At 36.0% G+C, this 18,371-nt stretch overlaps 1 protein-coding gene across 5 annotated transcripts in view; it reads left to right on the top strand.

The window, feature by feature from the left end:
• The window catches only part of PCNX1 (pecanex homolog 1 (Drosophila)), a 181,163-nt gene that overhangs the window by 125,446 nt on the left and 37,346 nt on the right, over positions 1-18,371 (top strand). For all 5 annotated transcript variants that reach the window (XM_018054011.1, XM_018054014.1, XM_018054012.1 and 2 more), the window contains 7 exons: positions 1,867-2,017; positions 3,889-4,030; positions 4,976-5,153; positions 7,639-7,747; positions 8,764-8,893; positions 12,112-12,170; positions 14,130-14,345. In XM_018054011.1, coding sequence (XP_017909500.1) covers positions 1,867-2,017; positions 3,889-4,030; positions 4,976-5,153; positions 7,639-7,747; positions 8,764-8,893; positions 12,112-12,170; positions 14,130-14,345 — 985 coding nt within the window. The remainder of the gene's footprint in view (positions 1-1,866; positions 2,018-3,888; positions 4,031-4,975; positions 5,154-7,638; positions 7,748-8,763; positions 8,894-12,111; positions 12,171-14,129; positions 14,346-18,371) is intronic.

Raw genomic sequence — 18,371 nt, 5'->3', positions numbered from 1 at the left:
TTTCATCAACTTTAGACAGTTTTGGTCATTATTACTTTAAATGTCTTTTCCCTTTTTCTTCTGCTGTCCCTCCATCCACTCCTGCTTGTGGACTCCAGTTCCATAATCTTTGGCCTCTTGAATTGATCCCACAGATAACTTTTTTTTTAATTTTAAATTCTGTTTTTCCCTCTGCATGTTTAATTGTGAATACTTTCTATTGCTTTGTTGTTAAGTTCACTAATCTTTTCTTCTGTAATGTTTAATCTGCAGTTAATACCATCCAGTGTATATTTTAATGTCAGAACTAACAGGTTTCATCTTTGAAAGTTGGTTTCAGGTCTTTTTCATATCTCTCATGCCTCTGTTTACTTTTTTAACTTACATAATTCCCTTCTATCTCTCTTAATGTCCTTGTCTCATAATCCTGACTTTTGTGTTACTTATGGGTTGGTTTTGATTAACTGATTTTTTCCCCCCATGAATCATAATTTCCTGATTCCTTGCTTGCACAGTCATTTTTGATTGGATGTCAAGCATTATGTTTTGCCTTGTGGGTACTGGATATTTTTTTTATTTCTAGAAATATTCTTGAACTTTGGTTTTGGCCCTAAGTTCCTTGTAAACAGTTTGATCCTCTCAAATCTAACTCTTAAGGTTGCTTAATGGGGACAGGACTATTCAGTCTAGGGCTAATATTCTGCCTACGTTTGGAGGCAGCACCCTTTGCAGTACTCTGCCCAGTGCCCTGGGAGTGTTGAGTTTTTCCAGTCTGGCTTGTGAGAACAGGCACAGGAGTGCCTGCCGTGTGAGGTTGCCGTGGTTCTTTCTCTGGCCACACATGGTCTGTTCCCACACATGTGTGGCTGATTCCCCTGAATACTCGAGCTAGACCCTCTGCAGATCTTCCTCCATGCAGTTCTCTGTCCATGCAGTTTTCTGTTTAGAAAACTATTTACTCTGATGAGCTCTAGCTGCCTTGCTGTGTCCAGCCTCTAAGTTCCATTTCCTTCACTCAGGAGGTTCCAGGCTTACATGGGTTCCCCTCCCTGCAGTACAGTCTGGAGACTCTCTAAGGGCAGTAAGCTGGAGCAGGCCTGACACTGACCTCATCTGTTCTCTTTCTCTCAGGGTTCACTGTTTATTTCCTTATGTCTAATACATTGCAAGACATTAGTTCATGTATTTTATTGTATTTTGTTTCATGCGGAATAAAGTAAGTCTCTCTTATTCCATTTGCCTAGAAACAAAGGTTGTATTATTTAGTTTTAACATTTTTGCTTGTTTTCTTCTTTTCCAATTTGAACCATTAACTCCTGAGTACCTTGCAAACTGAGTGAGATCCTGTGAGTCTTCAGGGGTCAGATGCAGGCCTCTTTAGTTTCTAAATAATTAATTTGAATATTTGAAGTGATGGTGCTTTGTTTTTTTGTAAATTTAGTCATACACAAGAACTCTCTTCCAAACTATGTAAAGACACAACAACAGAATACTGTTTTAAGTTTGAGTCTGCTCTTCAAATTTACAATTTTATTTAGCTAATGTCTTTTATCTCTGTTAGTAAAAATTTAATACATTGCTCTGCTAGTCACGTAGAACATTCCTGGAGTAGGAAGCGGTACACCTCAGGCCATACTCTAGTTACATGGGCAGTGTGAGACACCAAAGTAGTTAACACATTTTAAAATATCTGTATTACATGACCAGCCACTAACTTTTATAGCTGTTTTAATCAGAAAATTACATAATATGGAAATGTTAACTGTAGACAAATGTTTAGTTCTCAGATGCTGTAAGTGACTAAAATTGAATCGACAAATTAGAAGTTCTCCTTTGAGTCATTTTCAAAATCACTTGTAATTTTTTTCAACTTTATCCTTGCCTTAGCCTGCGCTCAAGTATGTGCTGTATGCACTGGTCGGCTTCGTGGGTTTTGTAACCCATTACGTGCTGCCTCAAGTCAGGAAGCAGCTGCCGTGGCACTGCTTCTCTCACCCTCTGCTCAGGACGGTGGAGTATAATCAGTATGAAGTTCGAAGTAAGTGGTTCATTAGCACTTTTCCTTTCAATACCGTGGATTTTTTCTTTTACTTAGTGGACAGGCAGACAGTTAAATAAGTTTCATCAGGTAACACTTTGGTTTGTGTTTCTCAGCTCTTTGTCAGACCTTTTGCAAGATGCTTTCATTTCATTTGAAGTCTTTATTGTCAGTGCTGACTTTCCACAGGATAAGACCTTGCTCTTTCTTCCTCTAAGCTGTCCATCACAGACCTCTCATTGATTAATCCTTCAGGGTATGTCTGTGACTTCTCTTTCCAGGCCCACCTTTACCCTCAGTTCTTCCTTGCCATTTGCAGGCAACTCAACCCCATACAAGACTTCCACTTGGCATATTTTTAACTCAGATCATAAAAGAAATAGGCTTCTGTTTCCATCAATGACACTGCATCCTACCAGAGAGAGTTATAAAAGAGTTGATCAAGAGAAAAGAGGTGGAAAGCACTTGTAATTGCTTCTTCTCATTCAGATAATTTAGGATAGAATATAAAATTACTAAAAAGAAGTAGAAGGCCAGTCCATTCAACAAGTGTTTTACTTGTTGCTATAGACCTTTACTTTTCCATTATAAATTATCAGTCTGGTTCATTGGCTCCATAAACTATAATGGCCTCTAATGTATTATACTTTCTCATTTTAGAAAAATAATAAAAGTTAATATCTGTGTCATCATTGTTATGTGCCATTGATTAAACAAGCCAGTGTTTAATGAATTAATATGGAGAGTGAATTTCTCAATTGTTTGGAGATAAATTAAACTTCTGTAAAAAACTCGAAAGTGTTTGAAAGCTTTCCATACCAAATTTGACTTTGCAATCTCAAAGCAAATTTCCTGAGCTTTTTAGCAGAATTGCTTAAGTCATCATGGTACTATGATCTTGATCACTGTTTTGATCCTGGAGAGATAATTAACCAAACAATAATGTGTAGATTGCAATAAAATGACATAAGACTAAAAGAATATGTACTGGTCCATTCTTACTGTAAGGAAAATAACTTATAGTGATGTAAATATTTTTTATGGTTAATTATTAATTGCTTTCATATATAAATGTTAGCAAGTACATTTGGTTTGTTTTAAGGAACAGTTTTCATTAAAGTTAACCATTGATCTTATACTTTGTTTTCATCTTAACAACAATTTAGTCCAAAATTTTTTCAATTTTGAAAAAACATTTTTCACTTATTAAGAGTGTTAGGCATTAGCAAAGTTGATTTTAACAGCTATACAGAAAAATACCCATTAGAAAACTTCTTAAAGGTGGTTGACATTATTTTCAGATGGTTGGAGAACCTTATTTTAAATCTTTCAGTTTATCCTGGACGCTTTCCCCAATGACGTTAAATGTTCAAGTACTAGGAAAATGTTGCTGGCAATGAAAATGACACTTAGGTAGTGTGTGAATCCAAAGCACACCATACTGTCAAAGCTCTTCTGAGATTTATATATTAAAGGTGTATGTGTGAGTGTAAGGATTTTTAAAACAGTTTAATAGATCATTTATTTCTTTTGGGTGAAAGGAACAGTCTAATTATCTTCAATAACCTTTTCTCCAAATGTTATAAGTGTAAATATGAGAAAGTTATGGTTAAAAACTGAGGTTTCAAGAAGTAAAGCTTAAAATGAAATTCAACTCATCTAAATTTAAGTTAACATCCGAGTTGGAAAATTGAAATGTGGCTCAGAATTCATAAAGTTGACAAATGACTGATGTATTGGATTTTTTGCATTATTAATAGTAGAGCTGAATTTGAGTAGGAAGATTTTCCTTTCTTATGACATTGACAGACTGTTCTACGCATTAAAGTGCGTTTATACATGGTCTTCTTAACTTAATATTGCCTTGTTAGATGCAGCTACTGTGATGTGGTTTGAAAAACTTCATGTGTGGCTTCTTTTTGTGGAGAAGAATATCATCTATCCTTTGATTGTTCTCAATGAACTTAGTAGCAGTGCAGAGACAATTGCAAGTCCAAAAAAACTGGATACAGAGTAAGTATGATATTCCTCTTATCTAAGTTTGACTGTTGAGGACTGTCGTAGCACTCTCTCCTCTTAGGTTATTGATCAAATATCAAGTAATCATTGAGTGTCTCTTTGGTGCAAAGTACTGTGTGAAAAATTAAGGTGAAATTCAGTCTTTGAGTTCCCTTTTCTGAACGTCTGTTTCTGCTCTTAGCATATTACTACTCCAGACATCTTATTGTCAACCTATATTTTATGAGATGACATTTATTAAATAAGATTCACTTTACTATTAGATGGTAAGTTTTGATGATGATTATTTTTGTGTACTATGTGAATCAGACCATTTAGGTGGTCACTTGCCTATACAGACATGCTGTAGGCCTACTAGGTACATGTTGTTGGGTAAGCATTAATATGATTTTTTTCCAGCATTGTTTCATGTTCATTTTTATTGGGCTATAGTTGCTTTATAATGTTGTGTTAGTTGCTTGCTGCACAGCAAAATGAATCAGTCATACATATACATATATTGACTCTTCTTTAGATTTCCTTCCTATTTAGGTCACAACAGAGCTTTGAGTAGAGTTCCTTATGCTGCATACTACACCCTCATTAATTACCTATTTTATACATAGTAGTATATATATTTCATTATTAATATGTTTTTATGTGCGAAATGCTATTAATGTTAAAGCAGTAGAAATACTGAGAACCTGAAGAACCAAATGTCAGAATTAGAATATTGTCACTTATTTGTGTGTGTGTGCGGGTTTTTTGTTGCTTACTTTTTAAGCGTGCTTCTTTATATAAAGGATCAGAATCATGACACAGCATTTAAAAGGAATGTTTGAAGTTTAAATTTGATATAATATTCTAAGCTTAGTAAATGAAATGGTAATTTCTCTGAAGTTCATAATTATCTAAAGCTTTCAGTTATTATTTGATTACCATTCTTTCTCTACATTGTAGATTAGGTGCTTTAATGATCACCATTGCTGGTCTGAAGTTGCTGCGGTCCTCTTTTAGCAGTCCTACGTATCAGTATGTCACAGTCATCTTTACTGTGCTCTTTTTCAAAATCGACTATGAAGCTTTTTCAGAGACCATGCTCTTGGATCTCTTCTTCATGTCTATACTCTTCAACAAGGTAATATCTGAAGAAAACATTCCTGTCGGTAAAAAGTGTCTCCCTAAGTGGTATGCCGTTTAGTGAGGATTATGCTTGCATTTCATTTGCTTCATTATCTTTTAAGTAACATCTTTCTTTGGTCAACCAGTTATTTAGGATTAGAATCCCTAAACAATACTAGTCAACTGTGACCCATAGAAGATAACATTTCTTGCTGTAGGTAGGAAGGTAAGATTAAATATTATATGGGAAAATTAAAGGAACTCTTAATAAGTATATATTTTTGAATACATGGGATCTTCCAAAAGGGGGTGTGATTTTGAGGTTTAGAAATAGACATGGTAACCATTGAACTGAGCTGTGGGCAGCTGGATAGATAGAGGAAATAACCTGATGCTGAGTGAAAACAGTAGAGATGGAGAGCAATGAACCCATGTGGGAACAATCAGACACCAGCTGATTTGCAGAATACTCTGCAGTTTACAGAATGCTTCCAAGATTTGTTTTCCACCCATCAGATAGGTGCTTTTAGTCCTACATATGAGATGGTAAAACCTGCATCTTCTGCCTCCAAGAATCTTTTTGCTAAACCACACTGCCTTTCTGAATGACTTCAGTTGTGCAGATTATTTGAAATTAAATAGAGCTTAGATTTCGTTTTAACACTGACCACATACAAAGGACTTTGATATATATTATCCCATTTGATAGGTAACAGAGAGCTGAAGCATATGAGCAGCTACAAAACACAATGAAAGCCCAGTTTTAGAAAAGTTAGCCTGGTCAGCCACATTTGGGATGAATTGGGGAAGAGAGAATCTAAAAGGATGGAGAACAGCTTAAGAGATTGTGACAGTAATTTAGATTTGATAGAGATCTGGCCTAGCATGGGGACAGTACAAAGGAAAACCATTAATTGAACAAGGCTTTAGTAGTAGTCAGTTTCTAAATATTGTACTATGTATCATGCTAAGTAGCTTCTAAAATATTGCAGTATTATATTTGCTCAATTACTAATTTGTTTACATTTGTATCACTTATTTCCTCTTTTAGTGAGCATGTTTAACCAAAGAAAGAAGCCAGAAAGTTAGTTTGAATTAAAAAAGCATGTGATTACTCACAGACTTAATATTTAGATTGGAAATTGTATTGAATCTTCTTATACGGGTTGGAAAAAAGTGAAAGTTGGAGTAAAATATAAACTAAACAATCCTTGAAATAGTCACGACGCTTCACTCACATTAGTTTGCACTTTCTTAATACTTTCATTTGTGAGGCAGATTATTTTTGAGAGCATAGCACGTTCCAGAACTATTCTAGATGCTTAGGCTACGTTAGTTAACAAAACAGAGAAAGGGTAAGGAGTTTGCGTTTTCTATGGCTACTTCATAGAACTTAACAGTCATATTAAGCACGTAGTATTGAATATTTATTTTAAGATACCATTGTAAGATATACCATCAATTTAATAATATTTCAAGAAAACAGTTACTCTGAATATGAAAATGGTTTCACCAGCCACTTTCCATGTCGTTTTTCTTTAATATTACAGTCAAATTTGAGTACAGTCTGTATTTAGAGATGGAGGAGTGTTCTGAGTCACTGTTTTTAAGCAGTTGTAATGGCTTCTGATAAGTCTTCCCGTCATCCCGATCATGCTAGTGCAGAGGATTGTCAGCACAATTTTGAGTCATGGCAAAGAATGCAGGGGTTCATCTGCATTTTCTGATTGGTTGAGGTTGTGATTTCTTTTTTAACTAAGAAATTAAACAAGTTCATTTTTTAATCAGCTAAATAATTTAAATTTGAGGTGTTTGGTGCCTGAATCATGGCACTGAGTTAGTCAGAACCTCTTGCTTTTGAGATTCTGGGATCTGTTCTAAGAATGAGGTCTTGCGTTGCCTACCATGCAGAGGCAACCTTAGGCAAACGCAATATTGTGTTTCAGTGTTGAAGACATATTCAACAGCAAAACAGATCCTAATTTAAATAAGATGGAAATGTACATTATATTTCCATTGGCAGTAACAGTTCTGATTATGAACAGATGCCTAATACACACTAATAAAATTCTTAGGGAAATAGGCAGTGACAACTGTATTACAACTTATCCCCTTCCTGGCTGCTTTCAAATTCCGTTTGACATTGCCTTTAAAACGTGCTCAGTTCCCAAAGCACCAAAATTTGACGGAAATGTATTAGAATAAAAAAATATATATTTATCGCTTAAGTTTTATAGACATCTATATTTCCTACCTTTTGTTTGTTTGTTTGTTTGTTTGTAGTTGTAATAGAACCAGTAGAGAGCATAGAATAAAAAAAAAAAAAATCCATGAGTCAGTTTACTGTCTTTACTTTAAAAGGTGCAGTGTTTTGGCAGGGCTGTTTCTTTTATTTCAGTGCTATTTCCTTGTTAGGAAGAAAATCATTTTAGAAGTTTTTCATTTTCTATTTTAAAAGTCTGATAATAAGCTTTTTACTGATTGTATTTTTCCTCCTACAGCTTTGGGAACTCCTTTATAAGTTACAGTTTGTGTATACTTATATTGCCCCATGGCAGATTACATGGGGTTCTGCTTTCCATGCTTTCGCTCAGCCTTTTGCAGTGCCCCGTATCCTTCTAATAAAAATGTTATAAGAAAGGGCAGTCATATCCTTGATGAGAATGTTGGTTTGTAGGCATAACTTTTCCCAGGCATAGAATATAGGGTACATGCATGCGTGCTAAGTCACTTCAGTCATGTCTGACTCTTTGTGACTCTATGGACTATAGCCCACCATGCTCCTCCGTCCAAGGGATTCTCCAGGCAAGAACACTGGAGTGGGTTGCCATGCCCTCCTCCAGGGCATCTTCTCTACCCAGGGATCAAATCCATTAATCTCCTGCATTAACAGGCAGGTTCTTTACCACTAGAGCCACCTGGGAAGCCCAGAGTATAGGTTACTGTATGATAAATTATCAGAAACTCATAATCTTTTGAACCCACACTTGTACCGATTTTGATTGTTTAATTTGTATTAACGTCTGTGGTCCACAGATCATCTGAGCATGAGAACAGTATTAAAGTTTAATAATTAAGTGATGCTGATTAAAAATTTTATGTTAATATATGTGAGTATTAAAGTATGAATTAAAGTATGAATTTTCAATACATGTAAAATGTGTTTAAAGATACGTATGAATGAATGAGGGTTCAAAACATTTTTCAAAATGATATGGTAATAAAACTTTTATGTTCAAAATTTTCTGTTCTCATCTTAAACGTACATTCTAAGTAAGCATATAAGTTAATGACCATGTAGATGTTGATTTTTATCATGTAGAAGTTTAAAACCGAGCATGGTTTGGGTATATCTACCCGAGTGGTACATGGAATTTTATCAAACACACGTTAGGAAATATTTATTTGGCTCCCTTCACAGCATCATGCTGGGCTCTACATTCCTGGCCATGTCTTTTTACTTCTACCCCTCAGATTGCCCAGGGACACTTTCTTCTGTATTCGTCTGATGAACCTCATCTTTCTAACTGCTGTAACTGCGGTGTGTTTATGAGAGAGGTGAATGTATGCGTGTATGTGTGTAATAACTAGATAAATGTTAAGATCCTTAACCAGTTTTCCCATAGATTCAGCCATGTTGTTTGTCCAGGCTGCCGTGTCAGCCTTCTTTTCTACTCCACTGAACCCCTTTTTGGGAAGTGCAATATTCATCACGTCATATGTTCGGCCTGTGAAATTCTGGGAGAGAGACTATAAGTGAGTAAAGACAAATCTTTGAAAGCCAATTTTTATCTTTTTTTTTTCCCCTAGGAAAAGCTATTGACAACATTATTGTAAATTATTCTTGGTTAATCAGTTTTTTGTATTGAAATACTTGAAATTTTATGAATACTCTTAAAGTTCCAAAATTGTGTAAAATTGGAAGAATCGGTCAATTTTCTCTACCTTTTTTCCCCCTAAGATTTAACAACATAGTCCTAGTTACATATACTCATTTTCTGTTTGCTTTTAATGTTATTTCTTAGAATTGTTTCACATTAATCTTACTCTGAAACTTTATGCTACACAATGTTACTTCATTATAGCAGTCATAATTAGTTATCTTGTAGCTTTCTAAGAAGGGTGTTTTTAGAGCTAAATGTTTTCTAGATTATTTGTAGTTTTTCATGAGGACAGACTTTTAAGTGACCATCTTTGTACATAAAGTGTTTTCCCCATTGAAGCTTAGTTCCTTAGATGAGATGTTTAATATAATGCCTAGAAACTATCTTCGTATATAATCTTTCCAAATTTTTTTGTTTTTTTTTAATATAAAAAAATATCTAAAGGAGAAATACTGAATCATGGAGCTTAAACTTTATAAAGACTTATGATATATATTAATGTATTGATTCAGAAAGAGCTTGTACAAATTTATAACTTAGCTGGCCAGCTCCATGACTGTATTCCTCTCCACAGTGTCACACATTGGCACATATAATAGGTGAAAATGGTAATCTTGACTTTTGAACAATGAACTAGCTTATGGATGTGAAACTTCTTCTCTGGTCTTCTACCTAAAACCACACATAGTGTTTCCCTTTTTGGTGAATTTTAGTGTTTGTTTATGTCTTTGTTTTCTTTTGGGCCAACTTAAATTTAGTTCAGAATAACTTCTGTGGCAGCAGTTATTAAACTTTTTTGATCTCAGAACCACTCACATAAAATCTTAAAGTTACTGAAGTCTCCAAAGAGTTCCTGTTGCAGATATTTTATCTGTTACACCCCTGGTGGCTCAGTGGTAAAGAACCTGCCTGCCAGTGCAGGAGGCAAGAGACGTGGATTCGATCCCTGGGTCAGGAAGATCCCCTGGAGGAGGGCATGGCAGTCCACTCCAGTATTCTTGCCTGGAGAATCTCAGCGACAGAGGAACCTGGCAGGCTGCATACAGTCCATGGAGTTGCAAAGAGGCAGACATGGTTGAAGCAACTTAGCACACACATACACGCACAAATAATGTACAACGTGCTGCATGTGCTGTGCTTAGTCACTCAGTCATGTCCGACTCTTTGCAACCCTTTAGACTGAAGCCAGCCAGTCTCCTCTATCCATGCAAGTTTTCAAGCAAGAATACTGCAGTGGATTGCCATTTCCTTCTCCTGGGGATCTTCTTGACCCGGGGATTGAACCCATGTCTCCTGTGTCTCCTGCATTGCAGGCTAAGTCTTTACCCACTGAGCCATCAGGGAAGCCCAGTAGAAATCAAAACTCAGAATTTTAAATGTTTATTAATATAAAGATAACAATAAATTCATTACATGTTACTATAAATGACATTTTTTCTAATGAAGAATAACTATTTCCCATTCCACGCCAAAAAAATCGGAAGAGTGTCATTGTTTTCTTAGTTTTGTAAATCCCTTTAATGTCTGGCTTAATAAAAGACAGCTGGATTCTCTTACCTGCTTCTGCATTCAATCTGTTGTTGCAGTATGTTGTTCTGGTTCAAGTATATAGAGTAAATCTGGCCCCATACAGACATATAGTTTGAAAAGAAAGTATTTTAATATCCTTTTTAGACAATTGTGGGTATTCTTCTTTGATCCTTCGACAAATGGTAGTTTCCTAATGATGAGTGGAAATGTGGAATCTAAAACTGTATCAGTGAATTTTGGGAGCTGTATTACATCAAAAGTCACTGATAATGTCTTATAGTGTGAATGGATCTTTTACCCATGCATATGTTTATAACATCTTTATTTATCATTTGGACAATACTAGTTCAGTAAGTAATGTATTTCTTCCAGATTTTGAGCTATTTCACTATACAATATTGTGTATATATATATGTATATATATATATATATATATTCATATCACCACCAATCTCAGAAGTACTGAAGTATTGGGAAGCTATCAAGCACATGGTGGTAAATGAAAGTTTTCTAAAATTCTAATATTTACTTGAAATCTTGAATTTTTACTATTGGCATCAGGTATAATTATCAGTTATTTTCCTTGAAATGTCAGACTAACTTTCTTCACTTGAGAAATGTCTGTCAGATACTCAAGTCTGAATAGTCATAGTTTGTTCAAGTGAAGATGGTGATCCATGGGGAAGAAAAGCTAGTGCAGTCTGCAAGTCACGTAGCTACTCAGCTGCTTTCCGTTCAGATAGTCGTCCTACTTCAGAGCGCAGCAGAAATGCTCTATGTGTATTTTGTCACACACGCTATTAAAAAGACCTGTACTGAGGGACTGCAATTTAATAAAACTAATATTTTTATTGCTTCATTAAGGACATTTTTAAGGGAAACTGAATTTTTATTTGTTTTTTTCTTGTGCATAGGTAGCAGTGAAAAATAGTACAGTTTGGTGCCACTGCTTTGATTCACGTTAGAGCATCAGCAGTCTTATCCATCATTGTTTTTGCACCATCAGCGCAGTTGTCAACACAGTGGGGAAAAAAACAAAGCAAATGCCAGTCCAGTACTGTTATGAAAATGGTTTTGATTTGGAACACTCCCTGAAAAGATCTTGAGTCTCATGCTCCAGGTCCTGTGGACCACATTTTGGAAACCACTGTTTTAATGAACATTGTCCCACGGACATTAATATTTCCTTTACAAGGAATGTTTCATGCACTGAGTATTTTTAGGAACTGTGTATGTACAGTATGCATTTTTTTCAGCCTAATCAAAATTTTTTACATTAAACTCTTTACTGTATTTCTATACACTGTTCAGTTAAAAATCAGCTAAGAAGAAATTTGTGTTTATGTATGATAGAGGTAGAAGAGTAAAAACTAAATCCTTACCCTAAAATTGTTCTATTGGAGAACTTTATCAATATGTTACTGAACAGATTTTTCTCAGACATTTTCATAAAGTGGTAATATTTATTGCATCTGTATTATATAGTTTTCTCACTTTTAATTATTAGGCTTCTTTAATATAAAAAAGCATGCTAAAGATGTTTTGTTTTGCCCTTTTCAGCACAAAACGAGTGGATCATTCAAATACCAGATTAGCTTCCCAGCTTGATAGAAATCCAGGTAATAGCCCTATTTTTGAGTAAAGAAGCAAGTCTAAGGAATTTGTTATATTTGTACTTCACTGCGAACTTACTGGGAATCCTCTGTGGCATCCAGAGGTCATTTTTTTATTAACTAAATATCCTTTGCTATGTTTTACTTTAGCAAAGTACATGTGAACTAGAGTATCTAAAATTTATATACTCATCCTTTATAAAATGTATTTTAAGAATGCTGATAAGCATAAAAACTGCCATTCAAAGGTTGTTCTTACACAGGTTAAAAAAGTAGAGCACGGTGAAAGTAAAACTGCTGAGGGGCATTGAAGAGTATGCAGTCTGAACTTTACTTATTAATAAGTTTGCTTCTCTGCCTCCCCAGATGTTTAGATAAATGTTAATGTAATTTCATTTAGCTTATTGTATACAGAGAGGTCGTCTATAGGAGCCAAATAGCCATTCAAGGTAAGGCTTCATTGGGTGAGATTTTGGTGGTCTCTTTACATGACTGAGCGACTGAACAGACAGACAGATCATTACCATTATCTAAACTTTGGGCCTATGGGCCTACCTATTACCTGTATTCTGGCACAGAAAGAGTGAGTCTCATTGTCCCAGCCATAAAAGATTAATGTATCAACCGGAATATCAGTGTATTAATCTACTAAAAGAAATATAGCTCCCCATAGACTGGAATATTTATTTTCATTGACTCACAGATGACTCAAGTACTCTGCTTGAGAAACTAAATTATAGTAATCAGATTGATTCATAATTATAAAATTGGATTAAGGAGAACTACTTATTTGATATTAATGACTGTGTTTATCATGTTCTGGTGGATGAAACAGCTGTCTCAACTCTGATATGTCCTTGGAAGGGGCTTGGAATGATATTGCCTTCCTGTGTATCACAAAGACCCATGTCCTGAAGTAATACGTGCACTTTCATAATGAGCAGACAGAGCATCAGATACAACTGTTTTATTGAAGTTTAAGCCTCGGCTTTCCTTTTTGTTATTTAGTTAAGCTGAGTTTAAAATAAACATTTAGCTTAGTATATTTTGCCATTCTTTAGTTCTATACTTTGGGCACCCATTTACAGATTATTGCTTTGGATGCACTCCTTTTGAAGACACTCATCTCATTTATTAGGTGATGTTTTATTGTAATTTTTTTTTTCTTAAAGGATAACTAATGAATTTTTCTGGTTTCTTGTTGCTGTTACTATATATATGGTTTATTTCTGTTAAACTAATATTAGACATCTCAATATACAGTTGTTTTTTGTTTTGTTTTTAAGTGACCAACTTCTCTTTGTTTTGGACTGTCTCGTTTGTCCAAATCTCATATTACTTAACTCCCTTCTTTTATCATTGTTGGGCTTCCCTGATAGCTCAGTTGGCCAAGAATTCGCCTGCATTGCAGGAGACCTGGGTTCGATCCCTGGTTGGGAAGATCCCCTGGAGAAGGGAAAGGCTACCCACTCTAGTACTCTGGCCTAGAGAATTCCACGGACTGTATAGTCCATGGGTTGCAGAGTTGGACATGACTGAGAAACTTTTATCAGTATGTCTTTTTGTTGTGGTTTTAAATTGCTTTTATCTTTTTCATTTCTCTTACATCGTTTTAGTTATAAGGCATAGTTAATTGAGCAGTGATAGAAAAGAGGAGGAAATGCTAAAGAGGAGGAAATGACCTTAGATCTTATCTAAGATCTTATCTAATCCAGTTCTTACATTTTATGGATGGGAACCAGAGATTTAGAGAGGTTATGTGACTTCTAACTCTAAGAAATTTTCCCATTGTCCTTTGTTTCATTTTTATGTAGAAAGTCTAAGGATATCTAAATATTGTCCTCCTCGTTAAAGAAATATAGATATAACCCTAACTGGAAATTAGTTATAATACTTGTAACAATCTTACTTGTAGATATAAAGGGGACTTAAAATAATTTAACATTTTTTAATCCCTTCTTATAGGATCAGATGACAACAATCTGAATTCCATCTTTTATGAGCATTTAACCCGATCCCTACAACACAGTCTATGTGGTGATTTGCTTCTAGGACGGTGGGGAAACTATAGTACTGGGGACTGTTTCATTCTTGCCTCTGACTACCTCAATGCGTTAGTCCACCTTATAGAGATTGGAAATGGGCTGGTGACTTTCCAGCTGCGGGGACTTGAATTCAGAGGTAAGATATTAACCTTTAATTTCTATAATGTACTCCTGTGACATCTAAGTTTTAAGTGTTTACATCTCCAATAGGAAGTTATAAGATCTTTAGCCTTTGGAATTGTGGAAGGAGAAAAGCTATTAAAGACTAATTACTAGTTTTTTTCCAAATTTCACATTCAGAGAAGAACAATTTTTTGTAATATGCTCGGTATGTCAAGGTAGTATCTATAGGGTGTAAATACACTTGTTTCCCTGATGATAGTGAATTCTGTTCTGTGCTTACCCTCTTGTTTGTCTCTTTGTGACTAGCTGCATATGTTCATTAGAGGCAGAGATTAGCTGAGTTGCTTTCATGTGGTTGCCATGCCATTGTCTGCAACAGTTTTTTTAATTGAGATGAAATTCACATAACATCGATTTTAAAGTGAACAAATCAGTGGCATTTAAGTACATTCATGATATTGTACAACCATCATCTCTGTCTAGTTCCAAAGCATTTTCATCATCCCCAAATATAACCTCACATCCAATAAGCAGTTACTCCCTCTTCTCCCTCCAGCCCTCAACAATTTTGTATACTAACAAATGAAGCTATTTTTACACAGAAGATTGTGCATTCAGAAACACATGGGCTTGACTTTATCAACTTCTATAAAGTGAATGTCTTGTAAGCAGAAATGAAAACTTATTTCATAGGAATTGAAGGAGTCCTATTAGTGCACATGTATCCAACCTAGCGAACATTTGGACTGGAAAGTTCTTAGAGAAAGCATTCAAGCAGTGTTTTGATCTATTCTAAGAAGTACCATAGGTGTTTTTAACTTGAAACAGGAAATAAAGCATTTGTCTAAATAGAGGATCAAATTAGACCTATACCTTATAGCTTTATTTTTGCCATAGTATTGAATCAGAAAGTTTGTACCTTTTTCATGTAATATCTTTGTTAATGAAGCAAGTGCTTTTCTAAAGTTACTCCATCAGAAATGAGATTTTACTTGTATAACTCTCAGGGTAGTAAATGTTAATGTTTGCTATTTATTTGTAATCCATTCTCTCTCTCTTTTTCAAAATGTCCTGTTGTCTTATGATTTGTTCCTGACTCTCCATCAGAAGCTTGGGACCTTAATTCTGTCTCTTCTAGGATCTTAACCCACTGCTGTTCAAATTGAATGCAATTGGTCTTATCCAAAAGTTGGCACCCCCTTACCACTACAGATACCACTTGCTGTAACTTCACTTTCTTTTAAAATTGCTGGCACCTGAAGATTTCACCTTTGCTTTTTAACTCTTTCTTTGACAAATATTTTGTGAGGAGGCTATTTTATCCAGCATTTCTGTGTGTGTGAATTGGAAAGGAGTCCTTCTTACTGCTCATTCCATCAGATTGGTCAGAAATGCTCCAAATCAAAAATAGATCCAAAATTTCACTCTCCCAACCTTATTCTCTGGTACCAAATAGATTCAAATAAAATTTTGGATAAATCTTTTACATCCAAACTCTCACTAAAAACAACTCAAATCAGTTTGGGAATGTAGTACTCATTAACTTTCTGAAAATGAAAATGTTAGTCATTCAGTCATGTCCAGCTGTTTGCAACCCCCTAAAATGTAGCCTGTCAGGCTTCTCTTTCCATCGAATTCTCCAGGCCAAAATACTGGAGTGGGTAGCCATTCCCTTCTCCAGGGGATCTTCCTGACCCAGGGATCAAACCCAGATCTCCCACATGACAGGCAGATTCTTTACCATCTGAGCACCCAGGGATCAAACCCAGATCTCCCACATGACAGGCAGATTCTTTACCATCTGAGCCACCAGGGAAGTCCCGTGTTATTTTCTGAACTCATGTTGAGTTTCAGTAGCCAGGGGACCCTGTAATTCTTCATTCAGCCATAGTGATTCTTTTTTCTTAAGGCGAATTCAGTTATGTCCTTTCCATGGTTAAAATTTTCAGTGGTTTTTTATTGCGTTTAAAGTAGAATTCAGCCTCCTTACAGCAGCTGCAAGATCTGTCCTCTCCCAGCTTCTCCAGCTTACTTTATTAGCACCCTTCTCATCCACTCTAGCCACACCGGCCTTCCTTCAGTGTCCTAGCTATGCTGAATTCTTTACTAAGACCTTCTTATCACCCTCCTTTTGCCCAGAAAGTACCAGCCATCTCCTCTTCTCCCACCAATCTTCCACCTCTAGTTCCTTAATTATCTTTAATAATTAGAATAACTGTCAGAATTCTAATTTTATATTTGTTTGTGTTTATTTGTTTTTAGTTTATTTCTTCTGTAGCTCAGGGGTTGGCAGACTTTTTCTGGAAAGAGCCAAGACAGTTAATAGTGTAGGCTTTGGTAGCCATGCACGTTCTCTGTTGCATGTTCTTTTATTTTTCTGTTAAACAACCTTTTAAAAATACCAAAACCACTGTTAGCTTGAATTTGGCCCAGGGCTGTATTTTGTAAACCTTTGCTGTAGATTATAAACTCCTCAAGGACAGGAATCCTATCTGCTTCATTTATCATTATATATCTAGCACCTCTCACAGTACACCTGACCTGCCTCTTGAAAAACCTGTATGCAGGTCAGGAAGCAACAGTTAGAACTGGGCATGGAACAACAGACTGGTTCCAAATAGGAAAAGGAGTACATCAAGGCTGCATATTGTCACCCTGCTTATTTAAGTTATATGTAGAGTAACTGGACTGGAGGAAACACAAGCTGGAATCAAGATTGCTGGGAGAAATATCAATAACCTCAGATATCCAGATGATACCACCCTTATGGCGGAAAGTGAGGAAGAACTAAAGAGCCTCTTGATGAAACTGAAAGAGGAGAGTGAAAAAGGTGGCTTAAAACTTAACATTCAGAAAACGAAGATCATGGCATCTGGTCCCATCACTTCATGGGAAATAGATGGGGAAACAGTGGCTGACTATTTTTCTGGGCTCCAAAATCACTGCAGATGGTGATTGCAGCCATGAAATTAAAAGATGCCTACTCCTTGGAAGGAAAGTTATGACCAACCTAGACAGCATATTCAAAAGCAGAGACATTACTTTGTCAACAAAGGTCCGTCTAGTCAAGGCTATGGTTTTTCCAATGGTCATGTATGGATGTGAGAGTTGGACTGTGAAGAAAGCTGAGCACCGAAAAATTAATGCTTTTGAACTGTGGTGTTGGAGAAGACTCTTGAGAGTCCCTTGGACTGCAAGGAGATCCAACCAGTCCATCCTAAAGGAGATCAGTCCTGGGTGTTCATTGGAAGGACTGATGTTGAAGCTGCAACTCCCGTATTTTGGCCACCTGATGCAGAGAGCTGACTCATTTGAAAAGGCCCTGATGCTGGGAAAGATTGAGGGCAGGAGAAGGGGACAACAGAGGATTAGATGGTTGGATGGCGTCACTGACACAATGGACATGGGTTTGGGTGGACTCAGGGAGTAGGTGATGGACAGGGAGGCCTGGCATGCAGTGGTTCATGGGATCACAAAGAGTTGGACACGACTGAGTGACTGAACTGAACTGGAGTACTAAACAGTATAGGTCATTAGCTTGGCCAAGCTTACCTCTTCAGTCTTATCATTCGTCATACACCACCACCACCACCACCAAGTGGGGCTAAATTTCATGACATCTTTTTTTCTCAGAGTAGTTTTTCAAATATACATGTTGTATATGTTCTGTTTAAAATAAAAAATGTATTATAACATCCCACTTATTTTTGTTATAATGTAACTTTAATATATCCTGGAGAAGGAAATGGCAACCCACTCCAGTAGGTTGCCATTTCCTTCTTGCCTGGAAAATCTCATGGGCGGAGGAACCTGGTAGGCTACAGTTCATGGCGTCCCAAAGAGTCGGACACAACTAAGCAACTTCACTCACTTTTCAACTTTAATATATAGCTTTAAAATTAGCTATAATCCCTCTGTAGTCCTTGTATCATGTAAGGAATTTACAGATTAAATGAAAGTAAGACCACAGAACAAAATAAAATTAACATTAATGTGATGGGTGATATTTTGTTGGCATAGATGGCTGGGCTCTAATTCC

The sequence above is a fragment of the Capra hircus genome, chromosome 10, assembly GCF_001704415.2.
Source record: "Capra hircus breed San Clemente chromosome 10, ASM170441v1, whole genome shotgun sequence".
NCBI lineage: Eukaryota > Metazoa > Chordata > Mammalia > Artiodactyla > Bovidae > Capra > Capra hircus.
This window is presented reverse-complemented; position numbering and strand designations above follow the sequence as displayed.